The sequence below is a fragment of the Tinamus guttatus genome, unplaced genomic scaffold (assembly GCF_059628265.1).
Source record: "Tinamus guttatus ecotype Peru unplaced genomic scaffold, ASM5962826v1 Tinamus_guttatus_pri_ptg000423l, whole genome shotgun sequence".
Classification (NCBI taxonomy): Eukaryota; Metazoa; Chordata; class Aves; order Tinamiformes; family Tinamidae; genus Tinamus; species Tinamus guttatus.
Window position 1 is genome coordinate 1,001,496 of NW_028288957.1, and position 27,848 is coordinate 1,029,343.

Below are 27,848 nucleotides of genomic sequence, written 5' to 3' on the forward strand. Positions count from 1 at the left end.
ATGGCGGAGGCGCTGGTGAGAGGGCGCGAGGCCGGGCGCGCGGGAAGCGGCGGGCGCGCGGGCGGCCGTTACCGTCCCTAACGGTCGATGCGCGCCGCCCTCCCCTCCCCCAGCTCCCTGAGCGCGCCGAGGCGGGCGGCGCTGTGAGGGGTCGGTGGTTCTCGTCTAAACGCGCTAGAGAGGTACCTGACTTCTGCGGACCGCAGTCAGAAAGGGGCGGGTGGGGTTCTAAACGCTGCTTATGTGCATTGATGCAATCCCCAGTTGTTGTTGTTGGAATAAAATTACTTTTTCAGTCTTCTTTTTGTTGCCATAAGCAAATCTGCAGAAGTATCTGAAATAAATCCTCTCAGAAACCATTTTTTTCTGTCAGGAAAGATACGAAGTGTTTTCAGTATGGCAAAATTATTAGAGTCATAGAATCCTTAAGGTTGGGAGGCACCTCCAGAGGTCATCTAGTCCAACCCCCCTGCACACGCAGGGTCACCTAGAGCTTGTGGCACAGGACTGTGTCCAAGCGGGTTTGAAGATCTCCAGAGAAGGAGACTCCACAACCTCTCTGGGCAGCCTGTTCCAGTGCTCTGTCACCCTCACTGTCAAGAAATTTTTCCTTAAGTTCCTGTGGAACTTTTGGTGTTGTGGCCATTATCTCTGGTTCTGTCAGTGGCCACCACTGAAAAGAGGCCAGCACCGTCCTCTGCACTCCCTCCCTTGAGGTACTTCTAGACACTCATCAGGTCCCCTCTCAGCCTTCTCTTCTCCAGGCTGAACAGGCCCAGCTCCCTCAGCCTCTCCTCATAGGGCAGATGTTCCAGGCCCCTGATGATCCTTGTGGCCCTGCGCTGGACTCTCTCCAGCAGCTCCACATCCCTCTTGTACTGTGGAGCCCATTAGGGAGAACATGCTGAATTCTGTGGCATTAAAACTGCATCTTCATACTGCATGTACACTTGCTTCAGCAGCAGCAGATTGGAAGAGGTCATAACTTGCAGTTAAACATATAGATTAAAAAAATATATACACGTAGTCGCATTGGTGAAAAAGTACACTCTGTTTAGCCTGGTGATTTTATCTTACTTGTTTATCTTCCTGTTTTTCTCTATACAGCATTTCCCTGCTTCTAATTCAGTAGGCTTTATTTCATTTGTTGATGTAGAGAGTTATGCTTCTAATAAATTGATATTTGGATTGCTAATGCTCAGATTGTGATAGCTGATGAATGAACTCATGGTAATCAAGTGACTTTAGTTATATTTAGTCTTTGAGTAGTTGACCAACTATTGGAAGACATAGGTTAAGCCATAAATGCCTGTCAGCATGCTCTTGTTGACGATAAATACAGAAGAATATAAAAGAATAAAGAATCTCCCTGTGAGCAGTTTCCAAAGAGCAGTAGTTGGGTTGTAAGGTTATTTCCTAGGTTACTTTGTGGTTGTTGATTCTTTTTCTTTATTAAGGTGAGTATTTCTACACTGGTAATAGTTTTAAAAGTTAACTAAACCCTCAGGCTATGTAACATTTTTCTCATTAAATCTCACAGTTAATTTAAATACAACATATCATTGATGATTCTTAAGGAAAGATAAATTCCTGGCAGCTATTAGAGAGATGGTAGGCACATCTCTCAGAACTGCGGGGTTATTGGAATCACGGAGCTGCAGTAACTCCTGCTAGTTTATGATGAATTGAGAACCCCCAAGATTTGCTTATATGAGAAGAGGAAAGTTGTTTTTGGTTTGCTTTTTCATCAAGTAGCAGCATGGTTGGTAAAAAAAATGATTTTTCTTTCTTAACAGAATCTTTTAAAAAAAGACTACAGAGCAAGATTCTGCCATGGAGGAGGGTAATTACGCTTATATTTAAAATTCTCATTTTAGAGAGTGCTATTCGGGAAAATTGTATTTATTTATTTATTCTTCCTAGACCCTTCATTTCATTATATTGCTTTTTCTTTGCCTGACTGTGTTAAGGGCTAGACTCTGGTTTGGAGGTACCGAAGCTAGCCCTAGCTAGGCTAGTGGAGTACAGAAACAGTAGTCCGTGCAAACAGTTTTCCTTTCAGGAGGTAGATGATGAAGTGTGTGCAGAGTTCCTACTTTTGTTGTTTGGCCATTCCTGATAAATGTTGAAGAATATTTTGAGTTTTTGTTTTGGTGTAATCTTTTCAAAAGGTATGTCTGAAGTGAGGAAGCTCTGTGTTACTGGAATCCATTTTTCTCCTGCAGTGCTTATTTAGACAAATTTCTGTGTGTGCGTCTATCTGTGAAAATGGTATGTGAAAGCTCTTGGATTTTTGGACTGGGGAAAGAAATGATAGTGTAAAATTTTAAGTTATAACAACTTTAGTTTTGGTGCAGATACTCTTGTATTGCCAGGTTAGATAGGACTACTTAGTATTGCCTTTTTTTTTTTTTTTTTTTTTTTTTTAAGTAAGTTTTAACTTTTCTTTCTAGGAAAGAGATTGATGTTCGACCAGGTCAGAATATACTGAAAATCATACAGGATTGCTTTGAAAGTAAGTATTTATCTGTGATCTGTGTTTGTGCTTAATTTGCCAAGTAAATTTCAAGCTTTTTAAAAAAAAAAAAAAAAAAAAAAAAAAAATCCTTCCTGTATCGAATGAAGTGGTAAATCAATAGAAAAGGTAAAGGGGTTTAGCCATCTTGGAAGGTAATTTTTCTTAAATGTCTGGTTTCTTTCTTGTTTGGATTTATTTGAACTTAACAAGTCTTGGTGGCTTGTTGAAGCAAACTCACATTGTGTACAATTCCAAGTATCCTGTACTTACAGATTTTTCTTTATAGGTTGTGGTAATGACGTTACAATAAACTCTGAAAATAATGATGTTACAACATGTTGCTCAACTCCTGTTGTTAGAAACAAAAAGGGCGCTTCAGGACAAAGCAAAAAGGTAAGTTTGTGATGTTGGTGCCATAGCCTACTGTGCATAGTTTTACTGTGGTGTGTATATAGCTCAAGAGGATTGAGATGAAACCTGTGAGCGTTGAGCGAATCAGCTCATAAGTACTAGTCCATTGGCTGGACTAGTCCTTCTTGGTAATGTTTTTTTTTTTTTTTTAGTATGTTTCGCTATTATAAAAGGAAAATTTTACTTAACAAAGCCATTTGGGGGTGGGGGGCGGCTCTTTTTATGGACTTTTGCCAAGAGAATCTTTCTCTGTGTTTCATTGGGAGGAGTAAGTTCCTCAGGTTCAAGCATACTGCTTTATAGCAGGTGTTGAGTATGGCTGTTTTGAAATCCACTGAACTTGGCCCCAGCCATTTTTTAACCAGATGAATAGAAGTCTCTCTTTTTAGCAAACAGAGAGTAAAATTGAAAGATCATCCTTCTTTAAAAGGCGCCTGTCAATTCCTGATAATGGTGCCCATCTGTAAAATAACTTGTATGTCTGTAAACTTGTTGAGAGCTGAAGAAATTATTCAAAGGACTTGTTAGAATCTTACCTGAGCAAATATTGTAAATATCATTGTTTGTGTCTGCAGCCTGGTCTACCTGGTTTTAATATTTTGATTATATAGTGTTTTTCTAAGTGAGATATTCTTTTAATATGAGTGTTTAAAACAGCTTTTGTAATGGAATTTGTGTGTGTTAGTCTAGTGATACAGTACTATATTTTTCTCAAGTAAATCTTGCAAAACCACAGCATGATGTTTAATAAAGGCAAATCAGGTTGTTAAAATGAATTCACTGTAATGAAGAGAATAAATAGCTTGCCTCTGGGCTAGAAGGATGCAAATTTATTATTAGAATATACACCTGTTGTCTGAAATTTACAGTTACTTTCTTGAAAGTCTCAAATGATAGGGAAGTGAAGCATCTAATTGAATTAGAATTGTGCTTTAAAGGCATTGAGTAGGGATTGAGCAAGATAATTGTGTCCTTAAAAGTTTATATTCTTGTCAAAATATTTCTATTGCTGCATTAAATATTTTTCTCATTATTTTCTTTCAAATATGGCAGCCAAATGCTGGTTTAACTAACTCTCTGAAAAACACCTCTAATTCTTCAGACTCTCTATCTGCATCACCACTAAAAGCAGTCAACAGCAAAGGTTAGTAGTGTTATTACTCAATTCAGGTTTTGGGCTAGCTGTTTCTTGGGAATTTTACAGAGTTTTGAGGGAAAGAACTAAATCTATTTAAAATATATGGCAGGATGGTCACTTAAATCACACTCGAAGACTGCAATACGTGATGCTAACAAAATAGAGAGTCCTCTGTCCAAAGGAGAAAGTCCAAGTGAAAATGGCACTGCAGACATCAGTGAACTTGCTAGATCTCCTGGTGAAACAAGAAGCATTTTAAAAGATGTTGAAGCACAATGCAGAAGCCCTGCCAACCTCTCGGCCTTTAGGGATGATCATGAGTCTGGGGAATTGCCTCTCCTTGTGAAGGAAGCTGTAACTTCTCCTGTCCATATGTAAGTAGAGTTGAACTTTTTTTTTTTTTTTTTTTTTCCCTTCCCTCCCCCCATCCATTTTAGGGTAAATTAACACAGTGTTCTTACTCATTTATTAGTTTGGCTTGTGAATTTAAAAAGAAAAAAAGGAGAATATCGTCAGCTGAGGGATTTCCTCCTTAGGAAGTTGGCAGCCCAGCTGCTGTGGCCATGGTTTTGCTTTCTTGGAGGACTGAATCTCTGGGATGCTCATAGAGAGGGAGAGGCAGTGGTCCAAATTACCCATGGTGTGATGAGACTGGGAAGAGTCTTATCCAAGAATGTACCCAGGATCTAGGAGACCTGACAGTTTTTGAAGCACTTTGTCTTAAATTTGGGTATTTGAATTCTTGAGCAGTCCTTACTTTGCTCAAGGTCTCAGGTTTACCCTTGATGCCGTAGTGATCAGGACGCTAGCTGCTACCTTTGGAAATCACAATGCTAACCTGCATTTCAGCAGATTGCCAAATGAAAATTTGTTCATAAAAAGTGAGACAGTGCCATTAGGAGAAAATGAGAGCCACCAGGATGCTTCAGTATGCACTCTGTATTGTATAGCTTTGCATTTAAATACTGTTTCTCATATCTAGATTACAGTCTGATGAGCCAAATACTGCAGCTGTGGTTAAGAGCCATGTGGAAGTTGAAAATTTGCGAGGGCCTCAAAGTGGGAAAAAGCAGATTGCTCTGGTGCAAGGAACAGGCCATATTGCTATATCCTCTCTACAGAAAAATAAGTCTTTCTCTTCAGCATTCTTGGCAGCTGTAACAACTGCTGGAAAAAGGTGAGGCTTAGCATGGAACATAATTTGTTGGTAAAGTAATACAGTCCTAGGTATTGGAATAACGTAATATCACTAATAAGTATGATGTGGGATGATGTGATGGAATAGTCCCTCGTTACTGAAAAGCTCCTCTTCAGGAAAGTTATAAATTGTTTTATGAGATTTTTGTGCAGTTATGGTTTGTTAATGGTTTATTTTTGTTGTTTGCCAGTGAAATAGTGTACAGCTTTTAAAAAGCTTTTAAGAGTGAGCCTAAGAGGTTTTTATATGTAGAATGCAGACAAAGTGCATGTGATTCTTAACTTAGTGGTGATCAAGCAGTCTCTTTTTTAGAGCAGTATGGATCTGAGCAGAGTATTTTTAGTAGACTTTTGTGTTCTGCAGTCTTTACCAGGATTTACGAGACTGAAAGTCTTCATTATTTTTTTTTTCCAATTCATATATCATATATCATTTGTCCCTCCTGCCTGTAGGTGTTCGGCCTCGATATCGCCACCATCTCCTCCTCTTGTGAAAGATCAAGATTTAGAAATAGAAAATGAATGTGAATTTTTAATTGATGAATCAAATGATGTGTCTTTTAATTCTTGGTTTTCAATACCAAAGAAGAACAAAACATCAAAAACAAATGGCCCTGCAACTCCTGCTTTGAAATCCCAGTTCTTGGAAAGGCGGAAGACAGAAAGTAGGAAAGAAAAGAACAGAAAGGTGCAGTCTGAAGCACCTCATAAGCAGAAAATGCCTGATTTTGATGTCAGAGCGCAACCTGACTTCAGAATTACATCAGAATCAGAGACAGCTTCTTCTGACAAGAAGGGGAAAGTTCTTAAATCTCAAAGGCAAAGCAGCACTCCCAGGGGTGAGTTACTTAAAGGAAAAGCCCAAAGACATGTTAAGGTCATCGTGTTGCTGGACTTTGTGGTTTTATATGAGAAATGGGGAATAAAGGAGATGAGACAGGTTAACAGCTTCTTAATTGCTGTTGCAGGTGCACAGTTAGAAGTTCTGGATTTATGTAAGGCAGTGAGAGAGAATGTCTTTGCGCATTTCTTTTTGCACTCCTCCTTTTTAAGAGGTTAAAAATTGTTAGCTGTGACTTCCTCATTTTCTTACAAATGGAATGAGGAAGGATGGTACCTTCAAGCCTTTACCCCATCACTTTAGGAAAAAGATTAAGATGAGTGTTGTGAATTGAGATTCAGGTTGTGAGTATTAGTTGGGAAGGGTTTCTTAGCAAGAAAAGCTCATTGCAGATTGAAAGTGAGCATTTCTTGCCATTTTTTTTCTGCCATGAAATACCCCAAAATATGAAAGTTCACCAAAAAAATCTATTTTGAATTCTCCATGAACCGTAGTGCTGAAAAAGCCTTATTCATTAGGGAAAAGCCTATTTTTGTGATGCTTTATTTTTGTATGATCTTTGACTAAATTTTGTGTGTTCACATGTAGACGTATTACTTCCAAAAGTATTATGTGGAAAAAATATTAATATCTATGCGTTTTGTGTATTGATAGAAAAGACTAAAAAGGAAGCACTTAGGCAAGACTCTCCAAAACAGAGAAGAGGCACATCCTGGAAACCAGAAGACAAAGAATTGTTCGAATTAGACAAAAAAGCTTCTGATGCAGAGCAATGTAAAAAAAGGGTGAGGCCAAGTGAGGATTTGTCTATACTTTCAGCTGGAGGTCAACAGGAGCTTCAGTCAAAAAAGAGTTTTAAGTCTTCAAACTACAAGCAGTCCAACTTAAGAACTCGACATTTAGTTCACAAGAAACAAAATGTTAAGCAGAAACTTTCAAAAGATACGGTATCTAAGAAACTGGCAGAAAGCTCCAGGAAAAAAACGAAAGCCTCTGGCAAGAAAAGTAGCAACAGAGGGCTACTATTACCAACAGTAGAGAGTTCTGAAAGTAAACTTGGTGAAGAAGGACTTGAAAGAGAATCTGTGGATTTAAATAAAGTGTTTTCAACACCGTTGCCTTCAAAATTAAAGACCTCTAAAATTCAGAATTTGGCTAACTCTGAAAAACGAAGAAATGTTTTGCATTCGTTGGAATCACTTGGTGGTGCAAGTAACAAAACTCCTGTAAAAGCCAAAGAGCTACTGCGGAATCTGACATCCACTGTGCAGAATTCTGAGAAGAGATCATCAGCTAAGAGTATAAGGAAGAAGCCTGAAAAGATTCATCACAAAGCCCGTAAAAATGTGCGTTCAAACTCTGATGACATCGAACCTCAAAATACAATGGAATCTGAGAGTTCTCCTGTGCAGGACGAGGTAGAAAAAAACCCCGTGTCATCAAATAAAAAAAGCAACAAAAGAAAACGTAACATGCAACGTGGCTCACAGTAAGTGCTGTATTTAATTCCTTTAAAAAATGTGGTGTACCTTGAAAGTTAAGGGAACCTGCTTTCTCAACTTTTAAACAGTAATTGCATAGTTGAAATATAGGACAGCTTCAAGCTGATTAAATAGAAAGTAGCTAATAGGAAAACTTAATGGTGTAATTAACATCCTGTTACTGCAGGTAGTTTGCCGAATCCAGTAACCACTCTTGCATAAACAAGCTTGTATGGAAATTCACAGAGGAGACTTCTCAAGAGAAAATATTACAACCATGTTATTGGCTGTATTTCAGTCAACCACAAAGATATTGAGTGGTACCATTCAGTTGAATTTTGAGCTCTTTTTTTCATACAGGTCATGGGAAGTCCTTTTTCAGAACAGTGAATGTATGCCAGGTAACTGACATGAGTCATCCATCAAGTTTAGTAACCTCCCAGTGCCCAAGGTTTCAGAAGTTAAAAAGCACTGTTGAGGAATAACCTGTCATTAGGAGGTACATTCTTGGAGCTCTGTTGCCTTGTGGGCAGCTGTCATATCTATTTTTTTTTCTGGCAGTCCCTCTAGCAGGATAGGCAGAATTGGGAGAAAATCAGAGCCTTTGGATGTTAGCAGAGATGTCTAGAATCTGAAATAATGGTGCTAGAGAAATGGAGTGCAATGGGACAAGTAGGTGCACCTTCCAGTAAGCTCTGGATATGTGGATGTGTTTAGAAACTACTCCTTCAGTATAAATGTAAATATTGATAAAACTAATCAAAATGGCTATGTGAGATTAGCTTTCATAGTAGTAGAAAAGTATAATATTTTTTGCCTGTGTGTTACTTTGTTTATAAATTCAGACTGTACAATATTTATTTATTTTTTAATGGAAGTGACTTTGATCAAAATAGGAACTCTCTGCCCGCTGGAATAGCTGAGTACTTAGTGTTCTTTCTATTGCTGTTTTTTGAAAATATCTTTAATATAATCCCTTTACTAAGTAAAATTATTTACTTCCAGTACCCGCAGTAATAATAATTCTCTCTTCTAGGCGTTTCTCTGCAGCTGAGGATTCAGTGAGTTATAGAAGGTAATTTCCTCAATTGTCTGTAAAATTTGCATTTAATCCACCTGTTACACTTACTATGTTCTATTCTTTATTAATACAGAATTTAGTAGAAAGGGATCATGATTCATGCTTGAGGCATCTAGCTATTTGTTCTTTTACAGCTAATGAAATAATAAAATCCTTTTTCTCTGTGGTGAATAAGCTGTCACAGTAAGCTTTTTCCTTTAGGGATTTTTTTGATGTGGAAGCAAGCTTTTAAACAGAAATATTGTACTCCAGGATCTGGCAACAACTGTATGAATAACTTTGCTGCCCTTAAGTAGAATATGTAGTAGTATCTTGAAGGCAAGCTCTGCGCAGATAGACAGGCATGTGCTTCTCCTTCATGGGAAGGGAATTTAATAAGAAAGCAAATGGAAGTGACAGTCTGCATCTAGATTTACTGATTTCTTGTAATTCTATTGAAAACTTGGGTATTTTAATTTAAATGACCCTACTGCAGACTTGGACTGGACAAACTGGGCCTGTGTTCTGACTTTGTAGTGAAGTGCAGCCAAGGATGAGGGGAAAGAGATACTAATGCTAAGTCTGTTTACTCAAGTCCTGTTATAAATAACTTGATTTCTGAAGAATTTCTTCTCTGGTAGAAGTGCATATGTATTAATTATTGTCAAGTTTTGGAGATTTTATGATGGGATACGTGCAGCTAAACTATAAACAAATTTTCTGCCTTTACAGCATGTAAAACTTTTTTTTAAAGATTATTATAATCATGGTGCAGAGAAAAGGAGAAGATGTATTTTTTTCCAGAAAAGGAGAGAGAAAAGAAAGAGATTTTAAGACTGGCTAAAGATGTTATGTATACTCTATTTGGCTGTGTGTTGGCTCAGCAGAAGTTTCTGGGATGCTCTATAGGATGGATTCGATACCTGTGGTTTCTAGGTAGCAGTCATTTCCTTCCATGCCTAGTCAGTACAGACAGCCATTTGAAAGGCAAAACCCTGTGTTGTGGAAAAAGTTAACTTGCCCTTCTCATTTTGCTATAATATTCCTTTGATATGTAACATTTTCAAGCCATTTTCCTTTACTTTGAAGTGGGCCTTTACTAGAACATGATGTTAAATCTACTTCCGGAAGAAGATCTTTGGCTTCTAAAGAGGATGATTCATCTTCAGGTAATGTTTAATGTTGTTTTTTTTCCTACTTTTCCCATATAAGTGTCTTAGGTTATGATTCTTGAGTAATTTCTCTTGCACCTCTGGTCTCCTGCCTTGTCCAGATTAGCAAATGCAAACTGGAAAGGCAGTGATCACATTGCTGTCCAGTCATGTGATATAGATGCCAGCTTTATATTATGTTAGCTATGCAAGGGCAAGCACTGTGTGGTTTGACATAAAGCCTACCAAGATAAGATTGTATTTCCAAAATGTTTTGAACAGACGTGAAATTCTCAGTTTGTACCAATTTGCTGTGTTGTCATGTGGTAGTACTGTCTTTGACCACTTCCTACAACCCTAGATCAAAGTTTAAAGCTTGACTGAATCAGGGCCTATTTAGCTGAGGATATTTTCATTTTCTATATTGAATTTCCATACACATACACTTGCGATAGCAAGTATAAACTTGCTATAAAGTCTTCTCTTCAATGTTTTAGAGCCAGTTGTGTTAGTTACTTTATGTAATGCTTTCTTCAAAGACATAGTGTTGTGCATGTTTTGAAAATAACTTTCTTATGAAGCTAGACTTAAGTGACATAAAGCTGAATGATCTTGCACTTTGATCTCTAGAACTGTGTGTGTAGTTGTAATTTGCTAATACTTTTTTTTTCCCAGAGGAATAGATCTGACGAATATTTACTTCAATGCCTAATTTTCATATAATATTCAAGCTTATTCTACATAAAATCATATTACATATATTGTTTATTTCCATTAAGAGTTTTGTACATGTTTAAAGAAATTGTTACGAGGAAAATTCTCAAGTCCCCACTTTCAGTTACTTATTGCAGATCTATTGGATAACGGATCTATTGATAATTCATAGAATCATAGAATCGTTAAGGTTGGAAGAGACCTGTAGAGGTCATCTAGCCCAACCCCCCTGCACACGCAGGGTCACCTAGAGCACGTGGCACAGGACTGTGTCCAAGCGGGTTTGGAAGATCTCCAGAGAAGGAGACTCCACAACCTCTCTGGGCAGCCTGTTCCAGGGCTCTGTCACCCTCACTGTTAAGAAATTTTTCCTTAAGTTCCTGTGGAACTTTTGGTCTTTTAGTTTGTGGCCATTACCTCTGGTTCTGTCAGTGGCCACCACTGAAAAGAGGCCAGCACCATCCTCCTCACTGCCTCCCTTGAGGTATTTATAGACACTGCTCAGGTCCCCTCTCAGCCTTCTCTTCTCCAGGCTGAACAGGCCCAGCTCCCTCAGCCTCTCCTCATAGGGCAGATGTTCCAGGCCCCTGATCATCCTTGTGGCCCTGCACTGGACTCTCTCCAGCAGCTCCACATCCCTCTTGTACTGTGGAGCCCAGAACTGGACACAGTACTCCAGATGCGGCCTCACCAGGGCTGAGTAGAGGGGCAGGATCACCTCCCTCGACCTGCTGGAAACGCTCTTCTTAACGCACCCCAGGATCCCGTTGGCCTTCTTGGCCACAAGGGCACCCTGCTACTTCATGGTCAACTTGGTGTCCACCATGACACCCAGGTCCCTCTCTGCAGAGCTGCTCTCCAGAAGGTCAGTCCCCAACCTGTACTGGTGTCTGGGGTTATTCCTCCCCAGGTGCAGGACCTTGCATTTGGCCTTGTTGAATTCCATGAGGCTTCTCACTGCCCAGTTGTCCAGTCTGTCCAGGTCCCTCTGGGGTATCGGCTACTCCTCCCAGTTTGGTATCATCAGCAAACTTGCTGAGGGAGCACTCTGTGCCTTCATCCAGGTAATTGATGAATAAATTGAACAGGACTGGACCAAGGACTGACCCCTGGGGGACCCCGCTAGCTACAGGCCTCCAACTAGACCCTGCACCGCTGATCACCACCCTCTGAGCTCTGCCATCCAGCCAGTTCCTAATCCACCTCACTGTGCACTCATCTATCCCACACTTCCGGAGCTTGCCCAGGAGGATGTTGTGAGGGACGGTGTCAAAAGCCTTGGTGAGGTCGAGATAGACGACATCCACCGCTCTCCCCTCATCTATCCAGCTGGTCATTCCATGATAGAAGGCTATCAGGTTAGTCAAGCAAGATTTCCCCTTGGTGAATCCATGCTGACTACTCTTGAGCACCTCCTTATGCTCCGCATGTTTGGAGACAACAGCCACTATGAGCCGTTCCATCACTTTTCCAGGGACGGAGGTCCTCCTTCTTGCCATTTTTGAAGATCAGTGTGACAGTGGCTTTCTTCCAGTCCTCCGGCACCTCCCCAGTTCTCCAGGATCTTTCAAAGATGATGGAGAGCTGCTTAGCTATGACCTCTGCCACCTCCTGCAGCACTCATCAGGGCCCATGGATTTGTGGGTATCGAGTTTCCTTAGGTGCTCTCTGACCCCATCTTCCTCTACCCAGGACAGGTTTTCCTCTCTCCAGGCACCTTCTCTAGGATCTGGGGTTCCAGAGGGCTGCCCTTGGTAAACACTGAAGCCAAGAAGGCGTTCAGGAGCTCTGCTTTTTCCTTGTCTTTCGTAAGCACCATTCACCAGCGGACCCATGTTTTGCCTAATCTTCCTTCTACCATTGATATACTTGAAAAAGCTCCTCTTGGTATTTTTAACATCCCTTGAATTAATTCCAGTTGTGCCTTAGCTTTCCTTGTCTCATCCCTGCATTCCCTGACAACATTCCTATATTCCTCCCAAGGAGCCTATCCTTTTTTCTACTTTCTGATGGTGCCTTTTTCTGTTTGAGCATTGCCAGCAGCTCCTTGCTCATCCACACAGGTCTCCTGCCCCCTCTTCCTGACTTCTTACACACAGGGATGCACCGCTCCTGAGCATGGAGGAAGGGCTGCCTGAATACCGACCAGCTCTCTTGGATCCCCTTCCTTCTAGAGCTCCAGCCCATGGGATTCTTCTGAGGAGGTCTCTGAAGAGGCTCAAGTTGGCCCTCCTGAACTCCATGGTTGCAAGGCTACTTCTAGCCCTGCCTCCTCCTCGTTGGATCCTAAACTCAACCAGCTCATGGTCATGCAGTTGAGGCTACCCCCCACCTTCACATCTCCTACAAGTCCCTCTCTATTTGTTAGTACGAGGTCCTGTAGCCCACTTGCCCTCGTTGGCTCCTCCACAATCTGTGTTAAAAAGTTATAATCAATTCTCTGTAGAAACCCCCAGGACTGTTTGTGCCTGGCTATGTTGTCTTTCCAGTTGATGTCAGGGTGGTTGAAGTCCCCCATGAAAACTAGGGCCTGAGACCATGAGGCTACTTCCAGCTGTCTGTAGAAGGCCTCATCACCTTCCTCTTCTCATCAAGTAGCCTATAGCAAATGCCTACCACAGTGTCTCCCACATTAGCCTGCCCTCTAATCCTTATCCCCAAGCTCTCAACTCGCTCATCCTCGACTCCCAGGTTGAGCTCCATGCATTCCAGTTGCTCCCTCACATAAAGAGCAACTCCACCACCTCACCTTCCCAGCCTGTCCTTCCTAAAGAGCACAGAGCCTTCCATGGCAGCGCTCCAGTCGTGTGAGCTGCCCCACCGTGTCTCTGTGATTCCAACGAGATCATGATGCCGCGACTGCACACAGATCTCCAGTTCCTCCTGTTTATTCCCCATGCTGTGTGCATTGGTGTACAGGCATTTAAGGGAAGTAGTCGAGCCTGCAGGTTTCCCTGGAGGAGTGAAAGTGGACCCTCTGTAATCATCTCCTATACTCACTTCCCCAGTAGCATATTTGTGTTGGATGCCTTCTGGCTTTGGCTGCATGCCACTGATTGCCCTGTCCATATAACATTCTCTGTCCCCATTCATGCTTAGTTTAAAGCCCTCCTAACCAAGCTGGCCAACCTTTTGACAAAGATGCGTGTGCCCCTCTTGCTGAGATGGCTCTCATCGCTCCCCACTAGCTGGTGATCCTCAGACAGGGTCCCATAGTCATAGAAACCAAACTCTATTGCCAACACCACTGACACAGCCAGTGGTTAACCTGTAATAGCTGCCTTTTCATCCTCATACCCATTCCCCTCATTGACAGGAGAGAGGAGAACACAACCTGGGCACCCCGACTTTGACTGCCCTCCCTAGGGCTCTGAAATCTTGCTTGGTGTTACTCAGTTTCCCCATGGCATCGTTAGCACCCACATGAAACATTAACAGGGGATAATAGTGAGATGCTTGAACAAGCCTTGGCAGTCTCTCCGTGATATCCATGGCAGGCAACAGGCTTCTCTGGACAAGGGGTCAGGTCTACAGATTGGTGCCTCCATGCCCTGCAGCAGGGAGTCACCCACGACAATCATACACTGCTTCTTCTGGGTGCTCCTTTTCTCCTTAGTGGGGGCAGTCTTAAGGTGTGGATTTGACTGCTTCACCCTAGGCCACCCTGTAGATGGGTCTTGGTCACTGACCTCATTTGTCTGGTCCTCGAGTTCCAGGGTCTCATACCTGCTGGATGTGGTCACTTGCAGGGGCAAGGTGGGCCGGGAAAGGGTTCTCCTGCCACCTCGAAGAGGGATGTGTTCCCATTCTTGTTCTTGGCTTGACACTGTTAATTCTGCCCCCTCTGCTCTATGGCAAGAGAGTAGTGGATTCTCAGACCAAACCAGGGGGTTCTCTGGGTACACTACCTGGGACAACTGCAGAGTGTGGCTCCACCAGTCTGTTTCTCACACTCTTTAATGCTCCTCAACCTTTCCACCTCCTCCTTCGCCTCCACCACCAGGCTAAGCAGGTTATCCACCTGCTCACACCTAAGGCAGTGTTATTTTTGTTGCTCCCTGATAACACGGAGGGGCTCAGACACTGCCCACGTGCAGAGACCCGGACTGACGCATGTTTCTGTGGTGGATCGGTCTGCGTCGCCACAGTAATAATTGATAATTGAATATTGAGCAATATGGTGAGGGATTTTTTTTTTTCTGAATGCATTTTCAGATAGCTCTGAAGACATGGATTATCAAATCAACGATCTGCTGTCAAACAACACAGCAAGACATAAAATAGGTAAGATTATTTTAAAATACCTTTGTGTAAGCCTATGCAAATGCATTTCCATATTGACTACATGGAAGTATAGTCACTAAAGGATTTGCAGGAAGATTACACTAAAGGAGATGCAGGAAAACCCATATAAAAGGGCTCATGTATTAATTTATTAAGCAAAGCATCGTTATTACTTTATGCAATGCTGCATCTCAAAACTTTAATTTTATGTTGAAAAATATTTGGAGAAGAGGCAGGAAAATGAAGAAAGTATTTACTTCCCTCATTTGTACGAGGCTACTCGTGCATTTTGTCTATAACTCTCTTTTTGCCACAACCAAGGCAAAGCATTTTCACTGTGGCTGATGTAATCCCTCAGATCTGAGTAGGATTCTTAGTCCTTGTCATAGAGTTTTGTCTTTAAGGTTATAGTATCTTTGCTGTTTTTTTGTGCTTAAACCCCTAATGTCCCATCTCACTGCTTCACCAAGGTAGAATGTCATTTGATAGAAAGGTAGTGTGATGTATGTTTTAATACTAGGGTGAAGTACTGATGTATGCGAAAGAAGACTCTTGGTGATTCTTGATTTTCTTCCCTTGTCGTAAAAACAATGTGGTATAAATATCAGCTAGGTTATTTCAGCTGATATAGAACAAATGGACAAAATACGTTTTGCTTTCTATTTTTGATTTTTATTTTTTTCTAATTCAATATGACCGCTTCCTTTCTTTAAATTAGTAATGCCCTCCAACACACCTAATGTTCGTCGGACAAAAAGGATACGGCTGAGACCTTTGGAATATTGGCGAGGAGAGCGTGTGAACTATACAGTGGGGCCTTCAGGTATTAGTCCTAGTTGTTTTGTCCTGACAGCATGATAAGGGTTCATTAGTGTGGGCAGACTTTGTGCCATAAGAGCTTTGAGACACTAGCTATTCGCTCATTAAGTTAAATTGTTTATAGTCTTAAGGTGCTTATTTAGTCATCTTTCCGTGTTTATTTTCTTCCTGACGTTATCTTCAGATAGAGGTATTATCAGTAGAGAGTGTTAAGCACAGTTGTTTTAAGTGCGATGGGAAGAGCAAAATAGTTTCTAAGTATTAGTGTGTTTGTTAATATGCTGTAGAAAGTAGGGAAAAGAGCCAACTTACGGGATCATTCATTGGAACATTTCTCTTGGTGTGTGGATTCCTTTCTGGAAAAGATACCATAATATTTTATCCAGTCATAGTGTTAAGTGCCCAAGTGCTAGAATACATCTTGTTCTCAGTCTTTTTTTTTCTGATAATTTATACAAATTTGGTCTTCTCTTTGTTCTTATTTTTTTTTAAGCTGCCTGAAAATTTCTGCAGTATTCTGACCTAAAATGATTTAGGCTGTGCAAATCTGTGTTCTTCTAGAATAATCATTATGTGTCAGTGAACTTCACTTTCTTTTGTTTCAGGACTTGTGATCAGTGGAATAGTGTGTCCTGAAACAGAACCTCGCAAGAAGATTAAACGGAAGAAGCCTAGTCATAAGCCAAAAAGAGATCAGACAAGTATAAATACAGGTTTCTGCTTTTCTTTCTTTTTTATTTAATGCTTAAAAAATCTATACTCAAACACAGTATTGCTTTAAGATTTTTCCTGTGAAAAAATCTTACAGGTTCTCTCTCTAAGTGAAAACCTTACATAATGAAATTTGTTAATGTGATCTGATGTGAGAAACACATACAGATTTTACTGTAGCTATAGCAATGCTGTGTGATGAGGATACTCTTAATTGTTGTCTCGTCTGTTGATTAAAATCATCCTGGTTCTTGTGCGTTGTCAGATGGTGTTTTGCTATAGGTTCTCGGGGAAAGAAAAGACTCTGAGAGATCTGTGGAGGTAGCAAATGAATTAGAACCCGTGCTAAAGGATAGCATAAGTGGACACTGAGTTCAGAAATGGTTTTGAGAAGGGAGATAATGCCTTGCTAAATGTTGGTATTCTGTGAGGGAAGTCAGCAATGGTGTGAGAAGGGAGATCAGGTTGATAATACAAATTGAGATGTGCAGGGGGTATTTGACAGATTCTTATATCAAAATCTCTCCGGGATGTTGAAGTGTGATGGAACAACAAGAGAAATTACTTATTAAGAAAGTAGCAGCATCAGAAGGTTCAGAGAAGGCTTGTCAAAGATATGGAAGGATTTCTGTGCAAGGAGCAACTATGTAGGCAAGGGCTCCTTAGTCTTAAAGAGAGGTGATTGTAGGGATCCAACTAAGATCTTTTAAATGCTTAGTGGCATGGAGAAGGGGAATCTAAAACACTTTTTTATTCCTTTTTTAAAAACTAGAAAGGATCAAATGAAACTTAGTGGGAGCCAGGTTTTTCAAAGATAATAAAGTGGTGGTTCTGACCACGTGTAGTTAAGCTTGTGGACTGCTTCCCACACAAGGTTGTGGATAAAAAAAAGTTTACTTAGATTCAAAGGGAGAGCTGGATAAATCAGCGGAATACTTAATTATTGATAGTTCTTAAATAGAACTGTATGTTATTAGAGACAAGGATTTCAGAGAAGTGCCATTACTTCATTACACTGTTCTGGGAGGTTGGAGAGGTACCTGCTTTTTTTGTTCTTGGAGTCAGGATCCTGGTCTAGGTAACCCCTTGCTCCGAGCACAACTGTTAAGTTTTTATGCAAATCATTTTGCAGTCCGTGTAAACTTGGCCTGGTGCTGAGTGTTCATACTGTATCTTGTAAGATTATTTGCTGCTTTCAATGCATTTAAACTGCCTCTATAAGTGAAGGATTTGCTATTTAAGCCACATTTATCTTGAGAGATGCTCTTTTGCTGGCATCCTTGAATTTTAAGGGAAATGTAAAAGGTCTACAAATAAAGAGGGGAATAGATTTTTCCAAATGTTATAGATACTACAAAAAATCAGTGATTGTATCTACCAAATTGCCACTATTGCTGCTTTTACTTTTGACATCAATTATTAGGCTATTGTCTCCTCTGGAAAAAGAACCTTTTCGTTTATAGAAATAACTTTCTGATTTAGAACTTAAATTAGATTCCTTTAATGGTATTTCTCAAAAAAAAAAAAAGAACATGTGTTTATTCTTGGGAACATTTCATCTCTTTAACATCAACAGTGTGTAGAAGGAAATTTGTCCTTGTTCATCATGTGTTTAATATTCCTCTTTTATTTAGGAACAGCATTTGTTGCTGGAAAAGATCTTTTCTTAAAATGTACATTCTTTTGAGTATATGCTGTGATTGGTGTAGTATTGGTATAGTATATATATAGAGTATATACATATATAGAGAGTATTATATACATAGAGAGAGTATATATGGAGAGTGTATATGTATATAGTATATATAGAGTATAGATAGATAGATTGGTATAGTATAAATACATAAACATTGGTATAAACACATAGAGTGTTTACTTTGCTGGTCTTTTTTCTCCTCAGGGAGTGAGATAGCTGTAAATTTCGATCAAACTCTAGCTGATATTTCTAAGCCAACTGTTGTACTGGACCCAATAACAAATAAGGAGGTGGTTCTAGGTAAGTTGAGCTGGTTTGAAAAGGACCTTTTGGACTTCTGTAGTAAGTATGTAGAAAAGAGTCTTCCTCTGGACTGATCTAGGAAAAAAAAAAGATTTTCTGTGTCTCCTTAAGCTCTAAAATAAAAAAAAAAGCTGTTGAATTATTAATTCTTTTTCTGGAAAAAAAAAAAAGTCTGAGGGACAGAAAAGAGAGAGTTGGGGATGAAATGTCCTGATTTTTCATTTAATATTGAATCTAGCTCTTTAGGGTATTGCACTGATCGTGCAGAGTGGATATAATTTAAAAAGTGGTTATTGAGCTGGTAACAAAACTGATTATGTGTTGGCTTTAATGTTAATCTTTTTTTCTTTTGTAGAGTGCATTGGCACTGGAAAGAGCCATTCCTGCTTCTTTCAGGATGAATCAATAGAAGTATATAAAAATCTGAATACCTCTGATTTTGCAATGGGTAAATTGATCTTGAAACCTCTTAAAGAAAAGGGACATCAGTTTGTTCACATGGATACAATAGTAAGTATGCCTTTTTTCTGTTTATATGGTGGACTGTGTGTATGCTTAGAAAGGTTAAAAGTTGCATATAAAGTTGACAGATTTGTGGTTTTTTTTTTTCCTGTCTTAAAATACAAATAAATACAGGAAATATTAAATAATCATTTGAGTTATGAAAATCAAATAGAAATTAGCTCAAGTAGTTCAAGTGTTTTGTATGCACACTGCCTTGCTTTCTTTGACATAAAGCCTGTATTTCTATGCTTGTAGTATTTGGAACGTGTGAGCAAAATAGAAGTATAAAAAAAGAAAAATAAACAAAAGGAAAATAGTATTTTCTGCTTTTTAAGTTGTGCAACTTTTTAACAGAGGTGGGGAAAAGCAGTTGCAGCTGTGCTTATTACTTTAGTTCATTACTTGTTTATTTATTTACCTTCATTTGCAAGTGTTTTTTGGAAAACCGAAGAGCTTATTTTCTCGAGTAGTTTTCTTAAATATTTGAAAATCACTGCTAATCTTTGAACCCTTTGCTTATATTAAGGCTTTCCATATTCTCAAAGGCAAAATCGTTCTTACCCTGCATAAGACGTCATATTATCTGACTGCAGGGGACTTTTTTTATGTTCCAGCAGGTAAGTATGTGTGTTTCACAAACTTTGTTGGAAACGGAACAGACTGAATTAGCAGGCTAGGAGTTTAAACTGAATAGAACGGTTGTTCCAAAGGATTTTGAGTAGGGAATGGAAAGAACAGGATTTTGAAAGGAGGATTTGGACCCAACACTGGACATAGGCTGGTGACCTAACGTTTGAAGGCAGTTATGCAACAGTGCCTGTTCTTTTGTGGGGTTCTCTTCAAACTTTTTGATTACATAATCCAGTGACAAGTCCAGTGTTACATTCCTTTCTGATACTCTTTCTATCCCAAAATACAATGTTTGTGAAGCTTCACACAGAGCTTAATACAGTGGTAATTAATATGACTGTTTTGGTCTTCATCTTTTAATAGTTTTCTCTATAAAATTATCAAAATCCAATCACTGGATCATTTGGGATATCTATTATGCTCTGTGCTTGATCTACAGAAGGTGCAGCCTATGTGTGGAAAGGGCTATAACTTTATACTGCTTAAGAATTATTAGGTACCTCTGACTTTTCCTTCTTGAATTGGAAGTTGAAGAAGGAATTTCATGAGAGAAGCTATCTTTCATGTGTAGGACTGAAATCAGGAGAATTTTTAGGTAGTTCTGAAAGAGGCCCAAGATGTAGGTTTACTACATGTTTTCACTGCGAAATGCAGTGAACTCGGGTCTAAGGGTGGCATCCTAAAATAAGGGCTCTTCTTCCCTATTTGTTAAAATATATGAAATAATGAAAAATGCTCTTACGTGTAAAACTCAAAAATTGTTAATCGCTTCTAAATCAAACTTTTCTTTGTAGGAAATGGATATAACATACGTAATATTCTGAACGAAGAAAGCATTCTTCTGTTCACACAAGTGAAGAAAAATAGGTAAAGAACTTTGCATATAAAAGTTTGTTAAAATATTTTTCAAGCTTTTGTATAATAGATTTTTTCACGGATTCTTTTTATATAAAAAGAGTTTGTCCAGCTGAACACTACAAATTAACTCAGAGCAGGTGAATGTAAAAAATGATTTAAACAGTTCGGAAATTTACTGAAATTACATAATGAGAGAACTTACTCTGGGTCTGATACTGCTGTTTTTTCATCCAAAAATAAAAACGTATACTTACAGAATTCACAAGTAAAAGATATTGTTCTTCCAAATTGTATTTATATGCTTAACAACTCCAAAGATGTTTAGCATTTGAGTAAGTTTTGACATCTTCAGATAACATCTGGTAGACTTAAACTGTGTCTAGTACAAACCTATCAGAATAATCTCTGTTTAAATGCAGGATCACTCCCATATTGGGTGGTCATGGATATTTTTTTTAACATGCACTTTCGAGCTTTTATTCCTATTATCAGGGCATGTATAGGCTGACTTTGGAAATACTGATCAGTGGAAGTTGTGTAACTTGTATGTATTTATGACTGTCATGCTTAGCTCTGAGAAGGCAATACAAAGGAATACACTAGACACCATTCAGTTCATCCTTTGCCTCGATACAACTTATTTGCTGTTTGCTGCCTCTAGTTTAGTAGGCAGTTTAACATGAAATTTTAAAGATGTCATTCAGTTGCAGCTAATGATAATTTGGTGTTGGCAGGTTTTTTTTTTTGAAATCTGGGCTTGCGTTGGTCTCTTCAAAGTCATCTAGATTCATATATTGTCCCTTCTTTGGAGCCATACTAGCTACCAGATGGGCGCACATGCTGTCTCCCCTGCTTGAAGGAATCCCACCTGGGAAAATGCTCAGTGGATAAGTCTTTCCACTCCTCTGGCCTGTAGAGGAGAAACGTGCCAGTACAGGGCCAGCACTGCACCAGAGATCATTATTCCTCTCTCACGTGCGTCAGCAGTCAGGGCACGGATGTGATCTCTGAGCCCAAGAGCTCACTGGCGACCCGAAGCACCGCTTGTCTTCCACAAAGAAAGTGGAAGACACTTTCCCCTCCTTGCTTTATCCCACCATGAGAGAAGCCTCGCTGCGAGGCCTTGCAAAGGAGTGTACCTTTGCTATCCCTTCACTTTGCAGGGGTGGAGAGTAGGGTGACTTTGGAGAGGAGCTGGTGAACACAATAGCTTACAGTTCAGATGGAAAGCCTGGGTGTGTGTTGCTACGGAAGTCCGTGCAGCCTGGCCCTTCTCAGCAGCACTGCACACAGGTAGGTCCAGGTTGTATCAGCCTTGCTGTATCCTACCCCAGTCTGTCTTCCCCCGCTGCACTATACTGCAGCTTGGCAGCAACCTTTCAAGTGGAATTCTGTTGGTTCATGAGGATATAATGAAAAATGAAAAGATATCCTTGAGAGGCAGAAAAGAATTAAAAACATGCCGATTTTTGCCTAGTTTATCTATAGAACAATTTCAGTATTTACCATTAGATGGGGCTCTAAGCACACCTTAAAAACATTTGTGCACCCATATTTAATAGGGTTTGACTTTTAAAAGGGAGGAAGAAGCATCTGTTACAGATGGAGATAAAAATTCAGTTGAATCCTGTTGCCAGTAAATGTAAATCATTTTCCATGCACATAAGGACTAGACATTTTACCTTGCGAATTTATTTGTTGTAACAGTTGTAGCCATTCGCTTGAAACTTCCAAAATACGAGCACACAGTGTGTAAGGATTTGAACTGAGCAAGCTGGCTTACCTTGGCCTGGGTTGAATTCTGTTTTTTTTTTTTCAGCTTGGCATTTGTGCAAAACTCACTTCCCTGGTTTTAGCCTGAATGTCATGTGAGCAGGTGCAGGACAGATCCTAATTTCTGTGAAGTTCTGTTGTGAGTCTGAGTTTCATTATTCCTAAGGGTGCTGTGTTCTGCAGCATAAATGGTGGCAAACAAGAATTGGCCATTAGTCAGAGCACTAGGTTTCATTTTTGTTTTGTTGTGGCTTCTGCTTCCTGTATTTTAGAGTCTATCAGGCTGTTAGTAGTCATGGGGGACCTTTGGTGGTTTAAATTTTTATTTTACAAAGTGGAATTCTGTAGAAGACAAAAGTCTGGCAGGTATTTCTCTGACAGCTGAGAAATTGTCTTTCATAAATCCCTTTCTACTCCTTGCCCAAGATGTGATTCTTCTTGCATATTTTCTACTGTGTTGAGTAATCTAATTTCCTCAGCCGATTAATGATGATTTTGCCTACAAATGTGACTTTCAAAAATGCTAAGATAATAGCCCATGCACATTGTTTTGTGTCCCACAGCTTAAATATATATCCTTAGCATTTATATAATGTCATTTGCATGGTGTGAGTTTGTAATACATCTTTTAGGTTTCTTCATAGACTACAGTGTCATATATATTCGGTGCAGATGGCATAACTTTTTGCTTATATTCAGTGTAAATACATGCTTGTGTTTAAAATTTGCCTCTAGTGTTTATCATAATAAATACTTTAAAAGAGCTTTACTGACAATTATTCGCCTAAATGTAAAAGTGTGATTTTCAAAGGCTTTGAGAAAAAAAAAAAAAGACTCTGCTGATTAGCAGGTTCTTTTGAAAATGGAGTTTTATTTGGCCAGAAAGCTGTTCCTGTTTTACTGAACAAGGGTTTTCGCAGTTTAGAGCAGCAGAAGAATGATTGCAAATGGGTCAGATCTGTGTGCACGTACATATTTATACAACTTAAAAAATGGCAGAATGTGAGCTGAGTAATTAAAGAAAAATAAACAGTGCAAATAAAACAATCTGGGGCATATGTACAATTCTTTCTCTTTTTCAAATACATAACTCAGTTATCTGCAGATGATTTTAAATCCACATTGGGGAAATTAATAAACCTAAGGAGCTATATTTTCATTTTAATAACAGATGAAAGGCATGAAAAAAATCAGCATGAAAAGAAAATCTTATTTATATTTCTACTGATGCAGACTCTGTCTATGGTGTATTGTAATACCAAATTTGTTCTAAGTGGTGATTGACTGCAGATAATATATCTAACTGAACGGTAGAGAACCTGCTTCTTGGCAGCTATTGTAAGAGAGTATCTTACTCCTTCCAAACTGGTGCATCAGCTCTTTGGAATATCCCGTCACTTCATGGCGTTCATGAATTTAAGCCTACTCAGGCATTCCTCTGGTTGCATGTGAAAGCCTATTTTAGGATTTGACAATAAATTTGATTATTGATATTCAGTTCTAAGATTAGAACATTATTTGATCATCAGGGAAAAGAGCTGGCTAGCCAACTGCTTATTGGGGAAAATCTGTGTTAATGAAATGCCTGCCAAAATCTTCTGTATTATTGAGTTCATCCACAAAACTTGTCTTCCTTGTTTTGCTGGATTTAAATTGCTCTGCCTGAGTAAGGGTTTGCAAAACGTTGTAAAGCCACATTTGCTTTACACCTGTTAAGTACTTTTCTTATGTTGGATACCCAAGGAGGGCAATGAATGAAACATGAGCTTAAAAGAAGGAAACTGTAGCTTCCTAAAAGAAGGAAACAATAGGTAAGGACTTTAAAAGCTTAAGTTTGAAGAACAGTAATGTTCATGATAATTACTTGAGAGGTTGATAGGATAGCTGGTAACACAAATTATATTATGTTATTTCATTTAGCTCATCCTGTTTCTTGGTTACAGGTTTTAGAAGTTGTTTTTTTCCCACTCCTTTTAGTATCACTAGTAGAAATGAAAATTGATCAAGACTGCAGGTGTATGATAAAAAGTGGTTTGGGTGTCGATTGGCATTGACACACCATAAAGAGCAATTGGAAACAAGCAATATGGTGTGTTAACATAATGCACAACAACAGTATTTGTAGTGTCCTGGGGTCAGAAGATGTAGCAGACTGGGTTGTTTCGGTGGCACATGGAATTTTAATGAAGTTCAATGACTTCTTGAAGAACTGAACATGGTGTTTGGATGGTGAGGGTTACCTTCACAGCGTTAGTGCCATCAGAGCACAGCTGTCTGTGTTGGCAGTCCCTTCCTGGGAGTTAAAGAGATGCTACTATCACTTTCATTTAAGGGCATCTGGTAATTCTATATTACCTAAAATGGCAAGATTCAATTGCTGAACATGATCCATTGAAAGAGAGGCCTGAACTTAATTAATTCAATCCTTTTTTTCATGTTAACATCATTTCTGTGTTGTAGAACAGAGTGGGCAATTACAACCTATGGAATTATATTTTTTTTTTTTCCAAAACACAATTTGAACTTTATGGCTGCCAGTGAGGGGACTCCCTTAGGATACAGTAGCCTGTACACTGAAGAAGCCAAGCACTTCTCTTGTATCTCAGTAAGTGCCAAGTCAGCTCGGAGGCTAATTAATGAAAACAGATTTATAATTAAGTCCAGGAAAGAGGACTAATTAGGTAGCCAGTTTAGGAAAAAGTGCTGAAGGAGGCATCAACCTTAAGGGAAAAGTACGAGACTTGCTGTATTGGCCCATGAAGGGCAATTAAGTGATAATTGCAGAGGCCTTTTTGCAGCCAGCAAATGCTCTCTGACTTTTATTATGGCTGATTTTCTTAATATTGGTGAAAGCGGACGTTGCCCTTTTGAAGAGTTCAGTGTTGCTGCACGCTCTTGAGGTAATTCATAGGTAGAGCGTAGAGGTCGCTACATGAGCGCATGAGGACAAGCTGCCAGACTGGAACAGCATTTCGGCTAGCAAGCTCCTCCAACCCGGGCTTTTAAACACAAAGTTGTGCTGAATGTTTGCTTTATTCACCTCTTCTCTTTGTGGCTTACACATTCCAACCTTGCCTTCTGTTTAACCCTTCAAGCAAATCCCGTTGAGTAAGTTGTCACATTAGAATTTAGCATAGTCTTATTTTATGTGGTTGTTAAACCCAGTTAAATTCACAGCAATCACGACCTTGTTCATAAAACGGCTTCTCTTGCTTACATTTGACACTCACTCTTGGTAACACTCTTTTGTTTTGTGGTGGGAGAAAGGGAGGGGGGAGAATGCTAGCAGTAAAGCCCTTCTGTTCTCCTGCAAATAACTTAGTTTCTCTTCTGAACAGTACTGTAAGCTTATATTTGTTTCATCGCAAGGCTCATCTCTCCAGTGAGATCCTGGTGGTAGCATATGACATGCGTCCTTACATGTTTCCCTGGATCCAAGTGCGGTAATGAAGTAAATTTTTAACTAATTGGATGCATGTGCTAATTACTTAGATATCCAACCTTTTTGGCACTCATACAGTATTTGAATTATTTTAGGAGTTATGGAGAGAGGATCCACTTTTCTATTACAGAAATGTGTATTGTAATTGCTTTTTCTTCATGAACGTGCACATTCACATGTGGCCAATGAGCTGCTTAGTGTTCTGCCATTTGAACTGGCAATTTTCTCCTCGCAGGATCTGTTGAAGCTGCATCTTTTCCCTTGGAGGGAGCCATGTGAAGAGGCTTTCACCTGCCACTGCTTCAGTTCCTCTCAGCTGTCTTACTTAATTTTAATATTTGCTCCTACATTTTTTTTTGCCTTGCTGCTTAAATATCTTGCTGATTTGGGGTTTCATTGCCCTCATCAAAGATTCCTTTTTTCTTTCTTCGTGCCACTGGTGAAGACTGTTTAATTGTTTGCAAGCCAGTTGCAAATATTTGAATTCTTTCAGAGGTTTTCTTGGGCCTAAAAGTTCAATGGTTACCTCTCTGTAAAGCTTCATACAAGGTTTAGTAAAGCTCCCATTTCTCTTGTTCAGAGATGCAATGCAAAACTTCCTTTGGATTCTATTCTTTGAAAGACTCTAATATAGTTTTAATCCCAGGAAGGCTGGCCTAAGACATCTCTAGAAATATGTTTATCATCGTCATCATCTTTGTTTTTTTTCCAGATTGCAGGAGCAGAACTGAGAGCACTTCAGGCCCACAGGGTTGCCCTCGAGTATCCATCTGTTGAGTCTGGCTCTGCAGTGCTGAAAAGCTCCTTTCCAGCACCATCCCACCTGGCTAAGCTTAACGTAGCACATCAGAAGATTGTGTGTTTTGCCACCCTGATAGCACTAATTGAGCATGCGGGTGATTTCTTTCGTCTTGATGCAATCTTGCTGTGGCTTTGCCACCAGCTGGGTGCCGAGACATACCCTGTCATTTGATCTAGATGTTCACCTGCTCTTATACCTTCACCCCCGTTGCCAGGGCCATGCTGCTTGGCATTCCCTGGTTTTGGCACAGAGGCCTAGCATGGAGATACGTGCCCATCACTGCAGATTTGCATGCGTGCACATACACCCCGTGCTGCCTGAGTTTTCTTTACAGACAGATACATTTCCTCAGAATCTCCCATTTTGGGGGGCCCCGGAATGGACGAGATCTTCTCTTCTGTTCAAGATTCCCAGATAACCCTTAACTCTTGAAATCTTTCTACTTGCTGCCTGGGGAGAAGTAGTTGCTTGATACCTCCTATCATCTTGCTCAGTACACAGAATTGTCAGTTCTGGTGCCTTTTTCTTCTTATTCCCTAAGTACCCATCAAGATCTTAACAATCTTGGTCATGCAGTAGACCAAGAACATACCTGCTGAAAGAGTGTATGGGATGTGCCAAAGAGTCCTTGGCCACTGATGATGCCAGTTTTTTTATACGGGCTTTAAAATCCGTTTGAAATTTTGGTATCTTGTGTAGTCCAGATGATGATGTGGCTGTTTTTCCCATGTAGCTACACCTGCAGTCCCTAACTGTCCCTAGCTGTCACTTGATGGTAGGTTACATCAGACTTCATTCTCTTTGTTGGCAACCAGCTTGATCCTTGTGCTACTCTTGACTCTTAGTGGCTTTGTATGGCCTTAGCACTGTAATTCAGGGATTGTGGATCATTTGTCTAGAAGTGAATATAAGTGTATTAAAACATGCACTGGATTCTTACAAAAATAGCATGAAACTTTAAAATATAGTTACTTCTTAGTTGTTACTTGTTATTCTAAATTTTATTTGTTGTGCACAAAACAAAAAATCATATAATTGACAGTACAAATAATATCTACAAAGTATAAATGCCACAAGCAAGCGTGACTATGACAACTTTTGTATAAAGGAACTTTGTATAAAGGAATAGATTAGAGACCGTGGTTAGTTATATTTTATTAAGGTAATCCACTTTTTTGAAAGTCATAATTGAAATGATACTAATATTTTTTTATTGCTTTGTGCCTGGAGTGTGTATGCTCAAATAACCCTCTGCTGGTGTGGATACAATTTGCTGTTTTTCTGCTTTACAGTAACTTTATAATATTATGGCATGACCAGAGAAGACTGTGATTTTTTGCTACAGATTCTGTCAATCTGAATAAACTAACTTCAGTTTTTTTTTTTTTTTTTTTGTATTTTAGGTCAAAATCAGAAAAGGAGATGTTGGAGACGTCTTCCCCATAAACTCACCTGCAAACTGAAGATCATCTAGTGTGACAGAATCTGAAGAATACTGTAACTACTATCCAAGGG

The 27,848-nt window shown here is 39.5% G+C and overlaps 1 protein-coding gene across 1 annotated transcript; it reads left to right on the forward strand.

Moving 5' to 3' along the window:
- CENPC (centromere protein C) lies at positions 1–27,848 on the forward strand. Its single transcript, XM_088531500.1, has 19 exons — positions 1–15; positions 1,797–1,843; positions 2,454–2,515; positions 2,805–2,911; positions 3,983–4,073; positions 4,177–4,441; positions 5,050–5,244; positions 5,718–6,103; positions 6,760–7,594; positions 8,623–8,661; positions 9,736–9,815; positions 14,727–14,795; positions 15,514–15,618; positions 16,220–16,315; positions 18,226–18,321; positions 18,680–18,834; positions 19,355–19,445; positions 20,253–20,325; positions 27,737–27,848. The coding sequence occupies exons 1-19, from the start codon at positions 1–3 to the stop codon at positions 27,777–27,779; spliced, it is 2,850 nt and encodes a 949-aa protein (XP_088387626.1). The 3' UTR covers positions 27,780–27,848.

Coding starts and splice junctions, on each gene's coding strand:
- CENPC (XM_088531500.1), top strand. Junction 4,074..4,176: donor AAAAGCAGTCAACAGCAAAG/GTTAGTAGTGTT, acceptor AATATATGGCAG/GATGGTCACTTAAATCACAC. Junction 8,662..9,735: donor GATTCAGTGAGTTATAGAAG/GTAATTTCCTCA, acceptor TTTACTTTGAAG/TGGGCCTTTACTAGAACATG.